This window comes from Taudactylus pleione, unplaced genomic scaffold, assembly GCF_031769625.1.
Source record: "Taudactylus pleione unplaced genomic scaffold, aTauple2 ptg000711l, whole genome shotgun sequence".
In the NCBI taxonomy this organism is placed as follows: domain Eukaryota; kingdom Metazoa; phylum Chordata; class Amphibia; order Anura; family Myobatrachidae; genus Taudactylus; species Taudactylus pleione.
Window position 1 is genome coordinate 11,603,181 of NW_028285113.1, and position 25,340 is coordinate 11,628,520.

Below are 25,340 nucleotides of genomic sequence, written 5' to 3' on the forward strand. Positions count from 1 at the left end.
CCCTAAGAGCGGACTCTCACCATCAGAGTTAGCTGGTAAGAAAGAACTTCAATGCACAATTTCTACTTATATGTTTAATGGTATCACAAATATGCTCTGATAATGAACTTTAAAATGCTACATTTACAAGGTCTAGTCCTCTACTAGCACAGATGGACAGTGCAAATCAGGACATGATAAACAAAACTGATAGCAAGCTCAGGCATAGGGGCTAAGGCCCTGATTCAGAGCCGGACGCTCTGACCAGAGCGCTCGGTCTGAATCAGGGCCCACCTCCATAAATATGGAGCGTCCTCCTGGACGCTCATATAGCTGTGGGTCACCACCCACAGCATATACAAGCGTGCAGGATGATGGTCGCGATGGTCTTGACCATCGCGACCATCGCCACTGTGAGCAGAAGCCTGCGGTTGAGTTTCTCAACCGCAAGGCCAGGAGTGATTTTGGCTCTATCAGAACGCCTTCGTCTGACAGGCACGTCCCTGGCACGCCCCATTTTCCGGGAGTGGCAAGCCCAGGATCTGCGTTGATTAATGCAGTATCCTGGGCTCGCAAGCTGGCCAGGCTGAGTAAGCTGAGGCTTACTGAGCTGTCCAGCCGCCCGGTGCCATCCACCATCGTGACCATCGACCACCAGTGGTTGCAATGGTCCAGATGGTGATCCCAGCAATGCGACCTCCTTTGCAGTGCTGGGATCGCAATTGCAGCAGTGGGTGTCATACACTTCCTGCTGCATTTGCATTATTGCAAGGACGTAATTGCAAAGGTGCCTGTGTGCAGCTTTGCAATAAACTACCTATCGGCAGATAATGTGTGCAACCATAAACATCTTATAACAACTTAATTAAAATAAAGAGACAGACCAAGTATATGCGATAAAAACAAATGGTCAGCTTTATTTATTTTACAACATAGTATGGTGGAATAAAAAAGAACGGCAAGTCATCTGACGCCCCACTTGACTTAAGCAAGGATGTAATGCACTCACTGAAAAGGGCCACTATCCCAATTCAAGTGTCAGAGTGATGTAAAACTTGCAAGGGCCAATATCCCTCTCTGGCAAGTTAGACGGTATCCAGCCCCCATCCCAATGCACTATTATTAGCCCACTCCGGCGAAAGGTGCCGCTGACCCCAGTAGGGTAAAATCAGCCTAACCAATGCATTGAAGGGGGCGCACCACCAATTACTGCAGCAAGGTGGACGCATTATATAGACTGCTGTTCTTTCTCGCAACTGAAATAAAGCCGACAACAAGACACAAAAGGAAAATTTGGGGGACGGAGGGTGGGAGATCAAGTTCAAAAGAGGCAGTGTAACTCTACAGACCTACCCACACTCCTACTAACCACACCCCTTAAATCAACACTCACCAATCCTTACTCAGTGTCCACCTGTCAATCATTAAACTAACTTTCCAACATAAACTTATTAACTCCACGTATTCCTGCCTAGGTGTTTATATGACCTCAGATCTATCCGAACTTCGGTTATTTTTGTGTTTCTTTTCTGAATCAGGGCAATAGTCAGTAGATCCACCGCCACTATTCCTGTTATACAGAGACACTGTTTTCAATCACGCTCGGGTCCAAGTAGGGATATGGCAAACTCATGCTGCTGTTTCGCACTTTAATGGATTGGGAGATCTCAGCCAGCTGCTTCTGGAAATCCTTTATAAATGTCTGCGGAACCTCCTCTGTAAAACGCACATCAGGGTAATCCCCCAGACGTCTCTAGAGGGGAATGGGAAATCTTGTTAAATGGAAGTATTAAAGATTAAATAATTTCAACAACTAGTTCCATTCACCACCACATTACTTAGTTATAGGCACATGAATAGATTGTGGGGTTATATAGTAGCCTATGGATTTGGTAAATATCCCCAGAAGAGGAACATCAAAGAATTGGATCAGCTTATTTCAATATTCCTACTGGCCCCCAGTACTCACCTGGTCCTTTGGCTCATTACTGAGCAGCCACACGGTGGACAGGCCAGCACTGGTTATGTTTACATCAGGCAATGCTGCCAGTATACTCTGGGGTGTGCTGACCCCTTTTACTGTGGGAGGGGGGCTTTTCATTGATGTGGGACCGTTGGGCATCCAGGCATAGAAGTCAAACTGCAATGAAAACACAGATCTGAAACCAAAACTATGACACTTTGCACCATAAAGGGATAAAGAGACACAACACATACTCATAAAACATGACAAGGCAAGCTTATTTAGATTAATCAATATGGTTTCCAAAACTCCATATCAAGGAAGACATCACACAGGATACCAAGAACAGCAAATTGTAAAACCGTGATAATTTGTTCCTCACCTGACCACTGTTGACAGCTGCATGCTGAGCAGAACAAGTGAAGATCACCATGGTCAGGTACTTGATCAGAGAGGCCTTGGTCTCCAAGGATGATGGTATTCCTATCAAAGGGAATGAGTTGGACAAGTGCATCTCATAGTATTTTACATTATGTAATATAAAGCACCCTACACCCTCACTGTACACAGAATATCAAGGTTTAAGTTTAGGAAATTTTATTACACTGGTATTGAATTTTGTTTTACAGTATCCTTTGTGGCTGTTTTAGATATAGAAAGTTTTTTAGTCAAAGGTCTTAGGGATATACTTATCAAAGTTCGATTTTGCATTCGATTTTATGTTTGATTTAGCTCACCTGAAATGGAATGTAGAAATCCCTGTCAAAATCCCACATTTACTAAAACTCTATTTTGGAAGCCTTTTCTAAATCGAATTCGATTTAGTTCAATTTTGAATAGTGATTTCTTGTCCGATTTTGCAAGTCAGTGTCCAAACTGAACACAGAATTGAACACAAAATCGAACTTCAAATCCCCAAAATAATAGACCTGCTTCATCCTGGAAATTTTTAGCATGAGGCGGTGTGATTTACACAGATGCATGTTAACGGTTGGGTATGAAATACCGGCAGCTGACCCTCTCCCTACCCTAACGCTAACCCTTCCTTAGTGGTGCCTAACCTCCCTGTGGGGTGCCCAACCCTAACCTCCCTCGGTGATTCCTAACCCTAACCTCCCCTCCCCACAGCCTAACTTTAACCCTCCCCGGAGGTGCCTAACCCTCATTTATGCCCGGGGGTCCCTAAACCTAACCCCCCTTTCCCCGGGCTAACTGTGCATACTTTCCCAGATCCATCGTACGGGATTCCGATGGTCGAGATGCAGATGCCGGTATCCTGATTCCCTTCAGGATAGCGGCGTCGGCATTTTGCCAGGTGGCGGGATTCCAGCGTCGGTATATTGGAGCCGACATCCCATCCGCTGGCATACCCACTACATCCCGTACAGATCAGTGAGATCCGTGCATGCTTCTCAGCCAATGAACAGTTCTCAACATTGACTTCAATGGTGAGAATCACTAGGGGTTGTAGGTGAGTATGTGTGAGTGTGAGTGTGAATGAGAGTGTAATAAAAGTTCTACTTTCACGGTGTGTGTGTCTTGTATTTATTTTAATATTTATTTTGCAGGTGAACTAGAGGTGCCAGCGGGCCCTTAATGCCCTGCATTCTGGTACTTGTGGTTCTCCAAGTACCAGAATGTGGGGGAGGCTTGTTGGGACCTCTAGCTCTCCTGTAAAAGACAATGTTATTTAATTTATTTTTACACACAATCAACCCCACACCCACCGGCAAGGGATATGTAAAAGTACAGATGTTTTGCCGATGTTCAATTTTGAGTGGGATTCAGTTTTATGTTAGATTTGACATTCGGTTTTGTCTTTAGTAAATCTCCAAAGGCAAATTCGAATGAAAACCACATGCAAATGTGAAATCACACAAAACTCAAAATCAAACATTAGTAAATATACCCCTTAGGGGTCGATCGAATTAACCACGATGATCTCGCCGGCTTGAGTTATCTGGCAATGGGCGCACTTTATGGCAGCCCAAAAGCATAGAATTTTGTTCGCAGCCCCATAGGGGTGTGAGCAAAATTCCGTGAGTTTGGGCTCAGAGCAGGCCGCAAAGGGTGCGAGATGCCGGTCCGTTGCCGGCGTTTTAATGCCGTTGTAACGGCAACTCGCACCCATCCCGGCTAATTGGATTGAGCCCTTAGAGTCTACCAGAAGCCAAACACTGATGCACATCCCAAGGATCAATGGTGAAAGTTTAGGGATTATTTCTGATGTAACTGTTGCCTATTTGGTGGTGTATGACCTTTTGGTAATACCAGCTTTACCAACATTTGAAAGTTCAAGTAGGTTCATTGTAGACGCCATGTTTGTTTGTGATATGTAATCACAGAAAAAGATGTCACTTACCCGTAGATTTATTCTCCAAGAAACCTTCTTTGAAGATCTCTGCCACCCAGGCCTGAAGTTCAGGGTCTTCTCTGACAACCGCATCACTCTCATAGTAGAAATTAACAATGTTGGAAACAAAGCTAAGTGGATAAAGCAAGAGATACAATCAGTGTAATCATGTAATCAATTATGGATGATGTACATAAGTGATAAAGGGGTTTAATATTTTAGTTGTCCATAATTTCCTTGATTAGACATCTTGGCAACTTTAATGTTTTCTATATTTTACAGCATATTTACACTATGACCAATGGGAGGCAATTTTATTCAAAAGGTGGAAAATTGAGTCATGTCCCTCTGGATGGGCAGCAGGAACAGGACAGTGTCTTGTAGAACTACCTCTCAACAGCCGACCAGACCTTCATCCCATCATCCCTGTACAGGTAATTGGGAATATACTCCACTCCTCTTTCCTGGATGTCATCAGGGAGACAGAGGCTGCTGTAAGTGACCTTTTCCATTGCTTTTTTCAGAAGTATTGGAATCCCTCCTTTTCCAGTTACCACAGCCTGGATAAAAGACAAGATGTTGGATGCGTTTTCTGGTGCAATGCTGCAGGTTGGATTCAAGCTAGTTACTGAGTGATTGTTTAGGGTTTGACTTGCATATAAAAGTTTAGAGACTCAAAACCCTGTGAGCTGGCACTGTTGTCACCATTATATAATAGAGGATCTCACCTGATCAAAGAGGCCCCCAGGACCTATGAGTTGAAATCTGGCAATGACATTGATCTCAAGGGTATAACGAAGATGTGGAATAATTAGCTGGGAAAGAGTAGAAAAATATTGGCATTAGAATCCCATCTGATATAGACCTTCATGAGTTACGGATACATTTTAAATATAGGAAACATAATATCTACAATATGTTTAATGAATTCTTGCTCTAGCATTAGCAGCCATGTCATCCTTATGTAAATCTATTACATTCTCCTAATTAAAAATGTAAAACTACAAAATTATTGACTTTTACAAGTCAATAAAATGCTACAATGCGACATTTAAATGTCACTGATCTCCCCACGCTTTATTTGTTGGGCAGTCTGCCCGGTAAAAATCCCCCACCGCCCAGCACTGTAACATCGGCGGTGGAGCCGGTGCATTGCACCGAAACCCGCACCCCCCACTAGTGTCCCACAAGTGTAAGGCAGACCGCAGTGAGTAGCGGTCTGTCCTACACAGAAACACACAGCCACCAGCGGCAGCTGTGTGTTTGTCATAGCAGCGCAGCCAGCCAATGAGAGTCATACAGACTCTGATTGGCTGCAGCGGCCACGGAGGGAGCTGGCTGGAGCTCACTCATGAGCTCCCATTCCAGCTCTCCTCTCAGCGGTTGATGGGAGAGACGTCATGACGTCTCTCCCATAGTGCAGAGCGGGCCGGGAGCAGCGGTCAGCGGCTGGAGCGGGGATCAGGTAAGTTGTCTATTTTTTTTCCTTTTGTGAGTATGTGTTACTGTATAATGGGGCTGCTACTGGGGGCACTTTATAGGGTGCTGCTAATTGGGGCACTGTATAAGGGGGCTGTTACTGGGGGCACTGTATAATGGGGCTGCTACAGGGGGCACTGTATAATGGGGCTGCTACTGAGGGCACTGTATAGGGGGCTGCTACTGGGGGAACTGTATAATGGGGCTGCTACAGGGGGCACTGTATAATGGGGCTGCTACTGAGGGCACTGTATAGGGGGCTGCTACTGGGGGAACTGTATAAAGGGGGCTGCTATTGGGGGTACTGTATAGGGGGACTGCTACTGGGGACACTGTATAGGGGGCTGCTACTGGGGGCACTGCATAAGGGGCCAGCCTGGGGGCACTGCATAAGGGACACTATTTAAGCCAGGGGGAACTACATAAGGGACCAGTCTGGGGGCACTACAGAGGGGCACTACTTCAGCCTGGAGCACTGCATAAGGGCAAAGCTAAACTACGGGGGGCAATACATAAAGGGGAAAACTACAGGGGGCACTGTGTAAAGGGCACAAATACAGGGGGCACTGCATAATGGGCACTTTTGACTGAGAGCCAGTGGGGGAGCAGCCTGAGACCTATCTGGCTGGATTGGTAAGGGAGATACCTGTTTTCCTGGCGCGGTCCTAATTGCGAAGGCCCCCACCCGGCTACTTTTTGATGCCACCCAGCTGGAAAAAATTTCTTGGGAGAACACTGAATGTATATTAGTGTCTTCTGCTTTTAGGCAGGGAGATATGGTGTTCAGGTGACATCTGAAGCCTCCATATAAAAGGACAGCAGTAGCCCATTTATAGAGGCCCTGCCCTGAGAGCCACTCCATGAGTGTGAGTGTGAGTGTGAATGAGAGTGTAATAAAAGTTCTACTTTCACGGTGTGTGTGTCTTGTATTTATTTTAATATTTATTTTGCAGGTGAACTAGAGGTGCCAGCGGGCCCTTAATGCCCTGCATTCTGGTACTTGTGGTTCTCCAAGTACCAGAATGTGGGGGAGGCTTGTTGGGACCTCTAGCTCTCCTGTAAAAGACAATGTTATTTAATTTATTTTTACACACAATCAACCCCACACCCACCGGCAAGGGATATGTAAAAGTACAGATGTTTTGCCGATGTTCAATTTTGAGTGGGATTCAGTTTTATGTTAGATTTGACATTCGGTTTTGTCTTTAGTAAATCTCCAAAGGCAAATTCGAATGAAAACCACATGCAAATGTGAAATCACACAAAACTCAAAATCAAACATTAGTAAATATACCCCTTAGGGGTCGATCGAATTAGCCACGATCATCTCGCCGGCTTGAGTTATCTGGCAATGGGCGCACTGGTTTAAAGCCAGATCTCACCTTGTAGATTGGATGGACCATTGGGAGTTGTCTGGTGGTTGCAATGTTGAAAACTTCAGCAAAGAGATGAGTGCGGAGAAGGTGAGTGTCCACTTCGTGCACCTGGAAGTCAGAATTGCGCACCCAGAGCTTGGCCAGTAACCAGTCACATTCAGAGTCACTGGGCAGGAAAATTGGAGCGTTCTCTCCTGGTGTTTGAGCCAACTGTAATAGAGACAGATCTGTCACTACGGAATCAGTATAATATACCGATGGATAAGATGACGGCGGTCAAAAGACTGCCGCTGGAATCCCGATTGTGAAGAATCCCGACAGGGGCCGGTGAGTACCCTAACCCTCCCCTCTATCCCCCCCTAAAACTAACCTAACTAATGGTGCCTAACCCTAACCTCCCCCCCGGTAGTGCCTAGCCCTAAACCCCCATCCCGCACCCTAAACCTAACCCTCCCCGGGGAGTGCCTAACCCTAACCTCCCCCCGGTGATCCTTAAGCCTAAACCCGCCTTCCCGCACCCTAAACCGAACCCTACCCAGGGGATACCTAACCCTAGACTCCCCCCCCCCACCGGGGTGCCATCCCTAACCCCCCCTCCCTGTAGCCTAACCCTAACTCTCCCCGGGGGGGTGCCTAACCCTAACCTCCTCCCTGGGGTGCCTAACCCTACCCCCCCTCCCTGTAGCCTAACCTTAGCCCTCCCCGGAGGGTGCCTAACCTTAATTTCCCCCCCGGGTGCCTAAACCTAACCCTCTTCCCCTGAAGCTAACAACTAACAGCAACCGCTTACCTTCGTTCGGGATGGCGGCTGTCGGGATTTCGGCATCGAGATAAAGATTGGCATTGGCATTTCAATGCCTGTCTTTTGTCCCGTGTTGGGACTCCGACATCGGGATTCCAATAGCCAGCATCCTGGCCACCGGTAATGTGACTGCATCCTGTCACTACAGTGCAATCTAGAACCACACAATTATACAGCGCACTTCTAAAGAACGTGGTAGAGAACATCACAAATGCATGTCTACATATGCTGATGAAATTTAATAATTATGAACTAGGTGCTTAAATCCTTTACAATGCAAAGATGTTTTCAAGCTTTTCAGCCATAAAGCAGAACATTAAAACCTTGTGTATAGATAAAGATAGATTTTATATTTCTTCGATGGGATGGGATGTCTTGCCAAGTAATGTTACACCTGTCTCAAACCTTGCTTAGAACTCATTTTGAAATGTATCCACTACTTTTTGGGTCCATGAGGAAAGCAATTCATTAGTTCATGTTTAGACAGTTCACATGTGAACATGACCTTTTTATTAAACAAGAGATGTGCACCGACCATCTTGTTTTGGTTCAGGATTCATCTTCGTGTTTTGGTTTTGGTTTTGCGAAACCATCCACATGTGTTTTGGGTTTGGTTTTATATCTGTATTTTTTAAAAAATAAATAAAAAACCTTAACTAAAATGACATCATTGTGACCTGTTAACATGCAATCCAAAACCTGAGTTTGGTTAAGAACTGCGGGAAGATCTGAACCGGGACTCGGTTCGACTCGGAACCCCTAAAGTCGGGTGTTTTCGGTTCTCTGAGAACCGGACCCGCACATCTCTAGATTGAACAAGCCCTCTAATGGTCAGTGTTATGCTGCAGAATTCCATATAGTCTAATATGCTATTTTAGGAAATGGTTGTAACCTCAGAAGGATCATAGAAACTTCCAAGGGAAGTGAGCACCACAATGTTGGAGCTCAGACAAAACAGGTCTCCACTTACAGTAAGTAGCTCACTGTTAACCCTGTCAGACCTGCAACTGCAGACTGATGTTTAGTTTGTGGGACCTCAGGCTCTGTAGAGCTCATTATCACCTTTTGCAAGCAAGCCAATTCATGTATTGTAAAGGGAGTAAGACTACAATGGGTGCAGTTGCCAAAATTTCTACTGGTGCGAACATGTGTAATGCACATGGTGATGTCCTATGTTCCCATTTAGTACTTTGTGCCCAGAATTTTGTTGCAACACTGTTAACGCCAGTCCTCAAATATCACCAACAAGTCATGTTTTGTGGATTTCTTTAATCATGCACAGGTGAGTTAATATATTTTGCTGGGTCAGTAATTATCCCACCTGCTTCCACAGATAGAAATTCCCAAAACAACCTTTTGGGAACACTTGAGGGTTGAGATTGAGAACCCCTATCTACAGAACAGATATGGTGCCAAGAATATATATGTTCTACAGAGGGGAAATGACATGTACCCAAAATAGATTTAATATCCCCCATAGCCCTAAAGATCCCTGCTATGATTATTTGGGGTCAATCCAATTTAAATTTCCCTCTTGAATTATTATTGGCTACCCAAAACACGTGAGAGCCGGATACCCAATATGATGCTGTTTTTGAGATCCGAACCTATCCGAGTAAAACCGTGTAAAACCGAACCGCTCATCTCTCATTATTATAATGGCAAAGGCCTAGTAACAGCTAGATACAGAAGTCACAGGGTGGACTCTTTGAAACTCTTTGAAACTGGAGGAAGCTATACTACAGTAGATCTCCTATTGAATAATACTAAATGCATAGTTGGTTACATGCCTGGTCACAGTCTACTCAGACTAGATACAGTACATACGTGGATGTCTGGGTGTAGCCAAAGCTGCTTGTTTTTAAGAAAGAATACTGGTCATTAATGGGCAGATCCACCACCTTTTCTACATCGATGCAGTGAGGGGCACCTTCTGCATAACATCTCCACCTGCAGGAAACAAAGGTTAATGCTATAGAAAATGTTCATTTGTGCTATTCCTAGTCCTACACGGACTATGGGGGGTCATTCAGACCCACTCGCGAGCGGCAGTACGCTCGCAAGTGGGTCGATGTTCCCCACTGCGCATGCGCACGAAGGAGGGAGCTCCGTCGTGCGCATGCGCGAGACCCGGCGAGCGAAGGACTTTCCTTCACTCGGAGTGTCTCACCAAAGGGGGCGTGCTGTCGATGGTGACTGACAGCACGACCCCTTTGGTGGGCGTGCTGGGGGCGTGGCTGCCAGACGGAGGCGTTCCCATGGGAACGCCTACCGTCTGGGGCCGGCCCCACTGACATCACTAGTGATGTCAATGGGAGTGATTTTGGCTCTGATAGAGCCAAAATCACTCCAGGGCTTGCGGTTGAGAAACCCGACCACAGGGTTTCACTCGCAAGTCCGATGGTCGCGATGGTCAAGACCATCGCGACCATCTTGTTGGACGCTCGTATATGCTGTGGGTGGTGACTCACAGCTATACGAGCATCCAGGAGGACGCTCCATTTTAATGGAGGTGGGCCCTGATTCAGAGCGAGCGCTCTGGTCAGAGCGTCCGGATCTGAATCAGGGCCTATGTCTTTCTCCATTCATATAAATATCAACAAAATAAAGAGAGTAAAGAAGTCTTCATATAATGGTGCACAAAAGTAATTAAAACATAACTTTTGATATATTTCAATAACTTATTATTGAGACATTACCAGAAAAATATAGTTAGAAACATGATAAACACAACCAGTTGTGTAAGAGGAGTACAATAAAGTAAGAAATGTGATTAAAAAATAAAAACAAATGCTTCGCTGTGTGTTTTTCATATATCTATTCCTATATTAGATTTTACTGTATATGTGATTAATGACATTATTTAGACAGCTAAATTCCAGATTAAATACTTGTTCCCTCCTATGTATTATTATAGGACCTATTGTAAAAGAGGTCATTAGGTCCTCATGCACTGACTAATAGGGATATTGTGGATAACTGGCTGACAATCACACAGCCTACACATTTCCTATTATCAGTCATCTTTTAGATGGTGTAAATTATGTTTATTAGTAGAGTCGTAATTAGACTTTTTGGTGCCCTGTGCCAGAGAGAGCTTTGGTGCCCCCCCTCCCCCCATTTTTTAAATAGGGACATAAGATACAGCACCCAAAATAGGGCCATGGCCTCGTGGGGAGGACCAAGGAAGAGATAGGGGAGGCCAGGAGATGCTGGGGATAAAAGAAGAGGAAGCTACAAGTGAGAATGATAATAAACAGGAACACTGACAGGCCCAAACAGCGCCCCCTGCCCTGCGGTGCCCTGTGCCATGGCACTGGTCGCACTACCCTAGTTACGGTCCTGTTCATTAGGTTGTGGCGTTGTGATCGATATAATTTAAATATTATCTTGATTTATAGATAAAGGACTTATTTAGTGCTCCCTTTCATGATGCATTATACGAGTTGTTAAACTAGATCTGGTGGCTACAAATCCTGGAACCCATTATTAACACTCACATTAGGATCATAGGGAGCTGTGGCTCATTAATAACACAGTATCCAGTAAAATCCAATATCCAGTAGGAAGAGATACATGAAAAACACACAGAGAGGCATATTCTTTTAATCACACTTCTTACTTTATTGCAATCCTTTTACACAATTGGTTGTGTCTATTATGTTATTTTTTCTAACAATATTTCGCTGGTAATGTCTGAATAATATTTTATTGGAATATATTAAAAGTAGAGATGTGCGGGTCTGGTTCTCAGACAACCAACAACAACTGAATTTAGGGGTTCTCAGGTAAATGGAGTCCGTTCGGAATCACTTTTGGGTACCGAGTTGAACAGTGGCCCTGATTCAGAGCTGGACGCTCTGACAGAGCGCTCGCTCTGAATCAGGGCCGGCCTTCTTGATTTTAGAGCGGCCCCCTGGCCGCTCGCATAGCTGTAGGTGACCACCCACAGCTATAGCGAGCGGCCAAAAAGATGGTCGCGATGGTCAAGACCATCGCGACCATCGGGCTTGCGACGAGACCCTTGTAGTAGGGTCTAGTCTGCCGCAAGCCCTGGAGTGCTTTTGGGTCTATCAGAGCCAAAAGCACTCCCACTGACATCACTTGTGATGTCAGTGGGGCCGGCCCCATACAGTAGGCGTTCCCATGGGAACGCCTCCTTCTGGCCAGCCACTCCCCCGGCACGCCCACCAAAGGGGGCGTGCTGTCAATCACCATCGACAGCATGCCCCCTTTGTAGCGAGACCCATAGCGACGGCTTACCCGTCGCTATCCGGGTCTCGCGCATGCGCACAATGGAGCCACCTCCATCGTGCGCATGCACACTGGGCTAACATCGACCCGCTTGCGAGCACTCAGGGCCTCATTCAGAGGCAGTCGGAGGATGCAAGCGGTCGCTCAGAAACTGGGCGGCCACTTGCATCCTGACCGCCCGCCTCTGTTGCGGTCGTTAGGCTGTGGGTTAACACCCACAGCTCTAACGACCGCTCGGGTGATGGTCACGATGGTCAGAGACCATCGCTACCATCGGGGCTTACGACAAGACCCTAGGGTAGGGTCTCACTTGTCGTAAGCCCCGGAGAGCTTCTGGCTCTGTCAGAGCCGGAAGCTCTCCACTGACATCACTAGCCGGTTCCCTCGTGCGCATGCGCACTGGCAAAACATCGAGGCGGCCGTGAGGTCGTAGACCGTACAGCCGCCTCTGAATAAGGTCCACAGTGCTTGCGAGCGGGTCTGAATTAGGCCCAGAGTCCCGGTTCAGATCTTCCTGCGATTCGGAACTTGGATTGAAAAACTGAGCTCGGGTTTTGGATTGCATAATAACAGGTCAAAATGACATCATTTTAGCGTTTTTTTTTTTTTAAAAACAGATCTAAAACCAAAACCAAAACACGGATATAAATCTGGATCCAAAACCAAAACCAAAACACAGGAGTCGGCGCACATCTCTAATTAAAAGTTATGTTTAGATTTCTTTTGTGCAGCATTATACGACAACTCCTCCTCTATTTTGTTGATATTCCATTGATTTATTTGTCATAGGTAACACTGCCAGGGGTAAATTTACTAAGATGGGAGTTCTATTAAGAAGTGATGTTGCCCATAGCAACCAATCAGATTCCAGGTATTATCTTCTAGAAGGTGCTAGATAAATAAGAAATAGAATCTGATTGGTTGCTATGGGCAACATCACTTCTTAAATAGAACTCCCATCTTAGTAAATTTACCACCCAGAGTCTATATGGAGATGTAATGTTTAGAACTATACAGGGCATTTATTTTAGCCAGTTTGGAAAGTCCCTACGCAGTGTCTGTGTGCTAAGGGTGAGACAGTCTGAAATTCAAAAAGGAGAGCCACACCAACTGCCAGTGAGTCCCGGCCAGTGATGTTTGGCAGCATTTGGGTGGCAGTTGGTGTGGTTCCCCTATTTGAATTTTGGATTGCGCTGCGGCCCCACCTCTGGAGTCACCACTGTCAGTCACACATTGAGCACACAGTTACTGCGGAAGGACTTTCCAAATTCCTTATACTAGTGCAGTAGTGTCCCCCTCTACCCTTTTCCTTCAGTTTTGTGTCCCTTCATATAAATAGTAAATAGCTATTATATTTAGAAACAAAAAGACAGATGAATAGAGGAGGTACAGTTACCTCTGCTGTTCCCCAGGCTCAAAGGATTGTCCTTTCTCACTGTACAGTATAAAAAGACATCAGCAAAGTCTATGGTCAATAGTGTTGTCTGTAACCTACATTAGATGCAGCGACCCCAGCAAGTGGACTGAATAGAGCAAGATGTCGCCAAGGGAGACACAAATTCTGCATAACAGACCCACAAACACCACACCATTAGGTTTTTGTAGAGTCATGAGGCGACTTGGTACTGAATGAGCAAAAGTGAGGTTATTTCTCAGAGAAGTTTGTAACCATCTGTGACACTCAGCCATGACAGTAATTGGTGTGTGTGTGTACACATGTATATGACTAGAGCAACTGGCATATAACATCATTCAACTCTGTCTTGGCACAGTAGGTAACCAGTGGTAGCATTTGTGATATCTGGTGCAAAAGACAAGTTGTTGTAGCAGCTAATATCAGGTGTTTGTTTTGTAATGGCATTAGATCAATTACAATCTAGTCAGTCACAATGAGCAAAAATGCCTTCGTTGTTAACCAGTTTGAAATAATAGCCTCAAATAGCTCAATGCTGTTGAGTTTCCATTTCCAAGTAATCTCTACTCCCACTGGCATCGAGAACATTTTCCCAAATGACAATTTAACAAAATACTATATGTACATTGGTCACTCACTTGTGGGTTGCTCTCTCCTTCTTCAGTTCCTCTCTCCGTTGTTGCTGGAGAAGAGGATGAGTATTCTTGGATAATATGACACCTGAAACATAACAGCTCATAACACAACTCCCATCATTATTATAATTAGCCTGATGGTTAAGGATTAAGGGCCTGATTCAGAGCCACTCGTAAGCGGCAGCTCGTTCGCTCCGAGCGATGTTTGCCCCACTGCGCATGCGTACGGATCTTTATAGGCATGCGCGAACCAGTCAGTGCGGCCGAAATTCATGTGCCCGCAAAATAGCGAATGCCTGCTAATTTGAGTGACAGAATGAGGCGTATGTGGGTGGTAACAAGGGAAGGTGCTTGAAAACGGGGAGTGGAAATCCGATCGCAGGCGTGCTTAAAGGTCAAAACGGGCGTTTTAAGGGAGTGCATAATTAATCCCGCAGCATCATTGACCACGTCACTTGTTTTTTTTAACTCAGACCTGCTCGCAAAATAGTGGTTGAAAAAACCAACCACAAGAATAGCGAGCAGTTCATACGCTGGTCGATGTACTCGATTAATCTAATAAATAGCGGACATGACATATGGTGCAAGCGGACAGGGGGCGTATTTTTCAAATTTACGTTCGCATGTTTTGCTCGGTCGTTCAGACTTAGAGGCGTGAACAGACCGCAAAGTGCGAACGGTTCATTTGAATAGCCACCCCTTTTTAGAAAACGAACGACCGCAAATAGCGAGCGGCTCTGAATGAGGGCCTAAGTTTGCAGAGATTTGAACTATGTGACTCCATAAAAAGTCCATCCATCTAAAACTTCTCCCCTATAGAGTCAAATGTATTAAAGTTCTGCCCAGCCAGTCTGCAACTTACATTAGGCTCTGTGAGACCTGTGACACATTAAGTACACCATGCAATGAAAACTGCCATCTATCCCACAGTGGCACCCACCCACAAAGGCCATGCCACAAGACCCATAGGCAGCACAAATCGAATATATAGTCTTACCCTTGCCCTCCGGTATCTCCACAGTTAGGCCAGGCAACCACTTATGGAAAGGGAACTGGTAGAGCTGACCATTAGGGCAGGTCACGTTGACATACTGACAGTACCAGGCATCCATATTAAAACACTTGTAGTGGTTTGTGGACAGCCGGACCAGCAGGAGCTCTCCAAGATCTTTCTCATTGTCAACTTGAAAGTCAGTCACCTGGAACAGCAGAGTCGTGTCTGAGAAACATGCATCAAGGAACCATAGAATGCCACTGGGACACCTACTGTGCATCAGGGAATTTGAAGAGAGATAATTATTTATCAACTAGTATGCCCGCAGCGAACATTTCACCAATTTGAACCCAGAACATACGTATGGAAAGTGCTTGGCTAGATAATGGCTAGATCATATGTTAATACGACAGAATCGGGTAATAAAAGATGTGGGCGAAACATAACCGGCTAAGCCACGCCCTTTTATGGTTTTTGGGGATTTTTTTATTGTAACATTTTGCCAATTTCTATGTGTGATGATATATTTAGCCATGGATTCTGAAGCAAAATGGACCGTTTCCAGGAGGTATTGCAAGCTGAGCCCCTATAGATGCAAATGATAATGCACTGTTACTCCGCCTCACCTTCTCCCAGCCTCCGGCCAATCAAAGGCTTCCGGCAGCTCTCGTGGAAGCAGAGAAAAGAGGCATTGCTTTCGAGGCGCAAACCCGGTGCTGATTGGCTGAGAGTTACGGGTCTGGAATCAAAGTGTTGGAAAAAGTAGGTGAAGGAAGAGCGCCCCCTACGGCAGCAGCCTCATATGTTGTGCCGCCCGCGCGCCCTCCCTCACTATGTAATAGCTGAGTCACGCAGCCAGACGGCCAATCATGAGCCGAACTGGGCAGAGCGTAAACAGTGTCCGCACACGGCTAGGGCACCGGGACCATGTGAGTGTACAGATCACCAGTAGTGCGTGAGAACAGCAATCGGCGGCGGTCACCCCTATCCCGCCTCCCCTGGGTCACTGTGCCGGCTCTGTGTTTTGGTAGTTTTCTTGTTTTCAGGTTAGCTATACCAAAGCATTTATTATGGTTTTTGTTGATTTTTTTTTCCATCAAATTTTGTACAGTTTATTCCAAATTCTGTAATTTATTGCTGATTGAAATCCGTCACCAAAGAATCACATTAATATCTTAATTAGTCTTTGAGATATTCAAATTCAAGCAAATTATATATATAAGATGTAAATAGTATTTTACTGAAAAAAAGGTTTTTACTGTCCACATGTTTTGCATTATTGATTAACGAAATCAGGAAACCCCATTACTTTAAAAAACTATTCAAACATTGTATCATTTGTTCTGGTAAAAAGTTGTAAACTGGGGCAAAAGTCTAGTGGATCGTACGAACAGTGGCGTATCTATAATGGGTGCAGTATGTGCGGGGCACACGGGCCATTGGGTCCAGGGGGTCCCGCACCGCACACCATACACCCATATTATTTTAAACTTACCTGTCTGTGGTCCTGAGGCAGGTGTCAGCCATGGCCATTTTACCGGCGTTCTGTGCATGCGCAGTAGACTCCGGGCACACTAGAGCCCAAAGTCTACTGCACATGCACAGAATGCCGGAAAATGGCCGCCACAGCCAGTTTCCCGGCGTTCTGCGCGTGCGCAGTAGACTCTGGGCACACTCTAGTGCCCGGAGTCTACTAATGCTCTGGCGGCTGGCCAGCCGCGCCAGTCGGCTACCGGCCAGCGGAGAGAGAGGAGGGGGCCCCGCACGGGGAGTGCACACGGGCCCCCTCCTCTCTTAAGATGCCCCTGCGTATGAAGATTATTTTAAACTGTTAAATGCAACCCTGAGATTGTAGGCCTTTACATTTTGTTGGATATAGAATGGTTTAAAGGTTAGGCAAAACTGGTTTCATTTACATTAGGGCAGCTCTACCAAGGTTTATCCAACTCTAACTGAATGCTGGCCCAAGCTACAGTCTGACCAGGACACAGTCCATGGAGCCTGAATTACAATTGTCCTGCAGTTGCCTAAATTGGACTCCATTGTGCTCTAGACATCCCACAGTGTTCCAGGACTCACTGTGGATCTAAGGCACATGGCCACAGCCACCAATTATACAGTCTGACAGCGAATTAGAACAAATCAGCTGCAATGTTAAGGTGTTAGATATGGTCAATTCTGATGCTGAGCTTTTGCCTCCACCTCGCCAAGACCAAGTGTCACACATGACTTGGCCAACTCCCTGAGAAGACATGTGGAGACCTCTCGCAGCTGCCTGATCTCAACCCTGTCACAGGCAGATACAGAGTGTGGTGGGATACACACAGGAGCCGGTCATCATCTGGGTCAAATCAATAGCAGGGTAAAGTATTCTAGTCCAGATAGTGAAGGGTGCAGCTATATTGCCTGTATAGGCCAGAGGAACAAGTCATCTTATTGTATAGCCAATGCCAATTAGTTTGCAGGAAGGTTTTTTTTTTCATATATAAAAGTCTACACAAAATGTATTGTACAATGTTATATAGAACATGTTACAGGTCCTCATTTCATGAGACAGTCAGTAGGTTATTCACATTAGCCTTAAAGAATATTGTTTCTCAAATGTATCTAGAAAAGCTTGAAAATAATACATGTGAGCTGATACAACACGGCACAGAACCCATGTCCTTTAATTTAGAATATCTATCCTCCCGGGAGTAATATTGTTATGCTGGTTACATTTCATCACAGACAGACACTGCTATAAGATCCAGCTCTAAGTGCCCCATGTACTTTAAAACTGAGATATTACCTTTGTTGCAGCTGTTAGTGCTGTGGAAGCAGGAATCAGACACTAAAGGCCACATCATGTTGCACACACAGATACTGCCTCCCCCTCCTGCTACATGTGTTGTGCACAGTAATGTGACATTAAACAATCCAGGCAGGGACCAGTTTCCAGCACTAAAAACTCCCAGAACCCATTATGTTACTAGGAGCAATAGAGCAATTCAGCACAGGATATAGTTAGAACAAGTTAGATAGTCAAAACATAGACAATCAAAATGTCTACACCAAAAGGTGAACAGTCAAAAGGTCGACAAGGACATAAGGTCAACCTGGTTATAAGGTTGACAGCCAAAAGATCGAAAGTAAGTCGACGGTTAATAGGTTGACAGGGTCAAAGGTCAGTAGTCAAAATATAGGCACTGTTAAAATATAAGGTTGACAGTTAAAACACAGACAAATCAAAAGGTTGACCACCAAAACATAGACACAGTTAAAAGGTCGACAGTCATAATGTCAGCATAGATAAAATAATAACTAATGGTGACCAGTCAGTAGAGAGTCATGTTGATATTAGGCTGGTTTCACTTAGCATATGATGTCAACAGTTTAATTCCCAGTAGCATTTGAACAGTATTGTCATAAAGGTAGTGGAACTGCATGTTAAATGTGGCAGAGCATGCTGGAACGTGTAGTTCCACAGCATAAATATCATTGAGCTGCACCATACATTTATTGTAGCGCTAATCCCCATCATAGTCGTGCGAGATAACTGACAAAAAAAATATGTACACCTGTCTGTAAGTTGAGTGCAGGTTAAACTTTGTGTAGTTACCTATATTTTCAAGGTCAATATTTTGACTGTCTATGTTTTGAATTCTTCAAAATGTTGACATTTAAAATATAGAAATGCATTTATTTTCAATGTCGACATTTTAACCTGTCTAAATGTAAAAAAAAGGTTAAAATGTCGAAATTTAAAGTGTGGACATGCCTATATTTTGATTGCAGGGTAAACCACTGTATGTGCAATAAACTATAATTTGAATGTCACCTTCTAACTGCAATACTAAGTTCATATTCATTTAATATATGTATATATATGCCTTTCGCTTTGTTTAGACACATGTCCTTTAATAATGACAGTTGCTGGGTTTTTTTGATCATTGAGTCTGGTGTTGATTACTTTCAGTCTGAACAATGGTGTTGATTGCATTTAGTCCAGGGGTTCCCAAACTCGGTCCTCAAGGCACCCTTTTACAATCCAGGTTTTAAAGATAGCCATGGTGGACCACAGGTGGTTAAATTAAATTGACTGAGGTACTGATTAGGTCACCTGTGCATGGATATCCTAAAACCCTATACTATTAGGGTGCCTTGAGGACAGAGTTTAGGAACCAACGATTTATACCCCTTTTCCACTATCCAAATAACCTGGGTTATTACCGGGTCTACCCGGGTCACGTCTTGGTGTAGAAGGGTCCTTAAAAAATAACCCAAGTTAAGTGACCAGGGAATCCCACCCTGGTAGGCACCATGGTCGAACCCGGCAAGGACCCGGGTAACGGTTCGGTAAAAAATGGTGCGACCTGGGTTATCCGTCCCAGGTCACAAGAAAAAGCCGCTGATTGGAGCTTCAGTAAGCAGCCATCACCCACTTTTTATGACCTCATCTTGTGAGCCTGAAGAAGGCCATTTCTAATGCATTATCCAAGTTTTGCAGGGCAGAACTATGGTTTTGCTTGTATTCAGCCTGAGCAATGGTTAATGCAATCAACACCATTGTTCAGACTGATACTCCTTTTCCAACAAAAACCTGTGTTTTCGAACATGGGGTCTAATTCAGAGCCGCTCGCAAGCGGGTCTAAATTGAGCCCCATGTTCGAAAACATGGGTTGGACATAGGTTTTTGGTGAAAAAGGGGTATTAGTCGGAACAATGGTGTTGATTGCATTCACCATTGTTTAGGCTGAATGCAATCAAAACCATAGTTCAGACCGAATGTAATCAACACAAATGTTCATACTGAATGCAATCAACACCATTGTTCAGACTGAATACAATGAACATTGCAATAGAAGTATCATAAATTGAAGAACATGAAAACATGAAGTGAATTAATGGCAATGGCAATAACTGTATGGTGCTGCTCAATGATTTTGATGCTGTGGATCTACATGTGCCAGCATACCATGCCACATTTAACATGCAGTTCCACAGCAACTCTGGAAACTACCTTTATGACAATATTGTTCAAATTCGACTGGGAATTAAAATTAATGTTGACATCATGAGCTAATTGCAATCAGCCTAGTATTGTTTCACCAGTTTCATTGTAATTAGCATATGAAGACTAGTATCAACGTGACTCACTGTTTACTGGTCAGCCACCATATTGTTTCACCAGCTTCATTATAATTAGTATGTGAAGACTAGTATCATTGTGAGTCACTGGTTACTGGTCACCATTAGTTATTATTTTATCTGTGTCGACATCATGACTGTCGACATTTTAACTGTTTCTATATTTTGGTGGTCAACCTTTTGATTTGTTTATGTTTTTACTATCAACATTTTGCTTTGTTTTAACTGTCAACCCTATGATTTGTCTGTTTTAACTGTCGACCTTATGATTTGTCTGTTTTTTTTTTTTTAAATCGTTTATTAGAATTATTAGAGATAAATAACAAAACAGATCGGTGTCATAATTGATACATTATCCAATAACAATGTATAAAGTCATATATAGAAAATACACCGGTGACATCATAATAGAAAAAATTCTTCCACTAATTTGTAATTGAAAAAATTTAATCTTTATTATTCGTAGGAACATTGGTAAGATGTGGTAAGAAGTATAAGTTCAGTCAAAGAGTATTTGGGGTGAAGGAAAAGTATAGAAATTAATAAGGAAGAAGGGGGAGTTTGTAAGCGAGCCGGGACTGCACGATGTAAAATGATAAATGAAAACATCGGGAGCAGAAACAGGGGATGGGATTCATGAAAGACCTGGAAGAGGAATGGCTTGAGAAGAGTACCAGGGAGACCATATTGAATGAAATTTATGCACTGAGTTATTCAATAGACTGTTAGTATACTCCATTTTAGATACAAACCCAATTCTATTTAAAAGTTCTGATTCAGTTGGAGTACTATTTTTTTTCCAGTTACATGCCAGTTGGTATTTGGCTGCACAGGAGATGTGGAGAATTAGTTTGTTAGTGTCTTTGGAAATCTGATCAACTGGGACACAGAGTAGAATGTTAGCGGGGGAAAGAGAGAAAGGTAGGGTAACAGCCGATGATATGAGTGAGCGAACCATATTCGAGAATGGGATTATCTTTGGGCATGACCACCAAATATGAAAAAAAGTGCCAACATGACCACATTGCCTCCAACACATGTTAGAGGTGTTGGGATACATATGATGTAGGCATTCTGGGACTAAATACCATCTGGTGAGAACTTTATATGAGTTTTCTTTGATTGCCACACTAATGGAGCATTTAGAAATGGTGAGATGTATTGTTTCCCAGGTGTCATCGCCCAGTGGGTATCCTAAATCTGCTTCCCATGTGAGTTTGTGTGTCGAGGGTAGAGGGGATTCCGGTGCCAATATAGAATGGTAAAGGAAAGATATAGTACCCTTGTCAGTAGAACGGTGAATGCAGTGTCTTTCTATAGGAGGATTTCGAGGTGAGGTAGTAGAAAATAAAGAGGTGATAAAGTGGCGAATTTGCAGGTATTGGTAGTATAATGAGTTGGAGATGCCGTGTTTTTCCTGAATATCATGAAATGATTGAGGGGCGAATTGACCTATAATGTGACGTAGGCGGGTAACACCCGCCCTGGACCAGGCAGATGCCATAGTAGGTGAGAGGCCTTTTGGGAAGGAAGGGTTGTTCCATATGGGGGTTTGAGGAGACGGGTAGGTGGAAAGAGAGAGTTTTTTATTGAGATTATCCCATATGAAGAGTGTCAGAGCTACCGTTGGTATGGAGAGGGCGGTACACGGTCTGTATTTGCAAGGTATCCAAGGCAAATGTGAGAGTGAATCAAAACCCACTAAATCATTCTCGAGGTCAACCCATCGTTTAGTAAAACTAGGAGCATGCCAGGCTACCATCTGACTCAACTGAGATGCTTTATAGTAGCGTATTAGAAGAGGCAAACCTAGACCTGTATCTGAGGAACGTCTGGCTAAGATATCCTGGCGTATACGGGGTCTTTTATAGTTCCATATAAATTTACAATATGAAGATTGGAGTTGGTTGAGTGTTTGTGTTGGTATCGCCACAGGTAGAGTCTGAAACAAATAGAGCAATTTTGGTAGAACATTCAACTTTATTGCGTTAATACGCCCGATCTATGAAATAAAATAAGTTTTCCATTGTAGAATATCCTGTTCAATTGTTTTAACCAAGGGAGGGTAGTTCGCTTTATATAGGCGATCATATGTTTTAGTAATGTTAATCCCAAGATATTGCAAAGAGTCTGTTCTCCAATGGAAATTAAAATTCAATTGCAGTAATCGTTTCAGTTCACCCGGGAGATGAATAGGGAGAGCTTCAGATTTAGTTTGATTGACTTTGTAGCCCGACAGATCTCCATATAGGGACAGTTCACAAAATAAGTTTGGTAGAGAAGTAAGTGGTTTAGTCAAAGTAAGAAGAATATCATCAGCAAATAAAGAGAGAGTGTATTTTGAGTTTCCAATAGTTACACTTGAAATGTCAGGGTTAGCTCGTATTCTCCTAGCCAGTGGTTCTATAATCAATGCAAAAATAAGGGGCGATAATGGGCAGCCTTGGCGGGTACCATTGGTTATAGAAAAAGGATCCTAAAGTATCCCCCCAGCGAGAACAGATGCAGTTGGGTTAAAGTAAAGGGATTTAATAGCTTGTAGAAATTTACCCCCGAGGCCAAAAGTAGTAAGTGTATGCATCATAAATGACCAGGAAACCCTATCAAAGGCTTTCTCCGCGTCCAGAGCTAACACAAGAAAAGGAAGTTGATGGTTATTTATATAGTGAATAATGTCCACTGTTCGTCTGGTATTATCAAGTGCCTGCCTGGACGGGACAAAGCCCACCTGGTCCGGATGGATAAGGTTGGGTAGAAGGGGATTAAGCCTGTTTGCCAGGATCTTTGTGAAGATTTTTAAATCTGCATTAAGTAATGAAATAGGTCTGTAATTTGAGGTGAGAAGCAGATCCTTACCTGGTTTGGGAATTACAGTGATGGTAGCTCTGGTGGTAGAGGGGTGAAAAGTCTCACCATTTAAAATCTGGTTGAACATTTCAGTAAGTTGTGGGATTAAAGAAGCTTGGAACGTTTTGTAGTAGGATATTAGGAATCCGTTCAGGCCAGGTGCTTTAGATGGCTTTTGTGTTTTCAGGGCATTACAAGTTTCCTCCTCTGTAATAGGATGTCCAAGTGTTTCCGACATTCGTGGGTCAACACAAGGGAGATCACATGAGGATAAGTAATCTACAGTTTGACAGTCAAGATTGGGATCTGGACTGGCTGATTCTGAGAGATTGTATAGGTGGCTATAATAAGTTTTAAAAATGGTGTTTATGGCAACTGGGTCATATTGAGATTCCCCGTTGACATCTCTAAGGGCTTGAATGGCAGATTTAGCTTTCCGGGTTTTTAATCTATTAGCTAGTAGGACATCCGCCTTATTACTTTTTTCATAGAAATGCTAATTAAGCCAGCGAAGGGATTTCTCAGTCTTTTCCGCCAGAAGGGCGTTAAGATCATTTTTAGCTGATGTAAGTTTTTTCATAAAGGTGAGAAGAAGGATTGTTTTTGTGGGAGGTTTCTAACTTCTGAACTTCTTCAGTCAAATGAGCAAGTTGACGTTTTTAGTCTTATTCCTATATGAGGCATAGCTAATTATACGTCCGCATATAACCGATTTGTGGGCTTCCCAAACTAAAGGTGAGCAGGGGGAATTTACTTTATTAGTAGAAAAATAATCAGCCAGTGCAGATCCAATAGTCTCTTGAAATTGAGGTATCTTCAGAAGCGTTTCATTTAAGCGCCAGGGATGTTTAGACATAGGTGTTTCTAGGAGATTGAAAGCGATTGTAAGAATAGAATGGTCAGACCATGTATTGGGTAGGATAGAGGAATCAATTAAGTGTTCTGAAAGTTGGGTGCAACAAAGAAACAAATCAATTCTAGAATTAGTTTGATGAAGGAGAGAAAAAAAAGTATAGTCGCGAAAGGAGGGGTTAAATGCACGCCAAGTGTCGAAAAGTCCTGATTCTCGTAGATGTTTATTAAGAGACTTACTAAGTTGATGTGCTTGGGGATGGTTTGGTGAATGCGATTTATCTAGGTCTGGATTGAGAACAGCATTAAAGTCCCCACCTACAATGAGACTACCCTTCCTTCGTTTATTCAGAGTTGAGAAAAATGAATTGAAAAAGGAGATTTGGTTTGTGTTAGGAGCGTATATATTAGCTATTGTCAACTCTAAATGTCCCAGTTTACCATTTATAACAATGTACCTGCCGTCTGTGTTGGTAAAAACAGAGTCTTGAACAAAAGGTAGTTTATTGTTGATTAGTATAGCTACTCCGTTATGTTTAGTCGGGCTGGAGGAGTAGAACACATTTGAGAATTGTTTAGATTGGAGGGACGGGTGAGAGAAGGCACGAAAGTGGGTTTCCTGTAGGAATACAATGCCGGCTTTAAGGCCACGAATGGAGCGAAATAGTAGATTTGTCTATGTTTTAACTGTTGCCCTTATTATTTGCCTATGTTTTAACCATCGACATTTTGAATGTGTATACGTTTTGACTGTCGACATTTTGACCATGTCAACATTTTAAACCGTCTATATGCTGAATGTGTAACTTATGTCCATGTCTAAATTATGTCCCTGTTGACATTTTGACTATTTTCACATTGACTTCGACCTTTTGACCCTGTCAACCTTTTAATTGTAGACCTTTTGTACATGTCTACCTGTCTATATTTTGAATGTCTTAAGTTTTGACGGTCTAATATACCCAACCCATTCAGCATACACCTGTTCCACCAACACTGCCATATTTAGTGCACAATACCTTTTCTGTAAGTCTCAAGGTTATATCTCTTAGAAATAACCATCCATAGGATATACAGCCTTACTTCTATTATTGGGACTCTCATAAGATACTTACTGCTCCAGGTCTGAAGTTACTCCACTTATGGGCAAGTTGATGGTTAGCACTTTCTCCCAGGATGCCCACAAGGACAATGGAAACTTGATCACAGGTCCCAGCACTCAGGTCTATCCCTGTTGCAATCTTTATCTTGTAGGTCACCAT

The 25,340-nt window shown here is 43.7% G+C and overlaps 1 protein-coding gene across 1 annotated transcript; it reads right to left on the reverse strand.

The window, feature by feature from the left end:
* Positions 1-1,552: 1,552 nt before the first annotated feature.
* LOC148477488 (polyunsaturated fatty acid lipoxygenase ALOX15B-like) lies at positions 1,553-25,340 on the reverse strand. The gene is made up of 12 exons (XM_088456715.1): positions 25,194-25,340; positions 15,253-15,454; positions 14,259-14,340; positions 9,776-9,902; positions 8,954-9,014; positions 7,157-7,383; positions 5,024-5,110; positions 4,686-4,855; positions 4,305-4,426; positions 2,325-2,425; positions 1,949-2,119; positions 1,553-1,732 (listed from the first exon to the last, which is right to left on the reverse strand). The coding sequence occupies exons 1-12, from the start codon at positions 25,338-25,340 to the stop codon at positions 1,553-1,555; spliced, it is 1,677 nt and encodes a 558-aa protein (XP_088312841.1).

Coding starts and splice junctions, on each gene's coding strand:
- LOC148477488 (XM_088456715.1), bottom strand. CDS start 25,340: ATGGTGACCTACAAGATAAAGATTGCAACAGGGATAGACCTGAGTGCT. Junction 14,341..15,252: donor GGAGATACCGGAGGGCAAGG/GTAAGACTATAT, acceptor GTTATGTTTCAG/GTGTCATATTATCCAAGAAT. Junction 4,427..4,685: donor GTCTGGTCGGCTGTTGAGAG/GTAGTTCTACAA, acceptor TTATCCACTTAG/CTTTGTTTCCAACATTGTTA.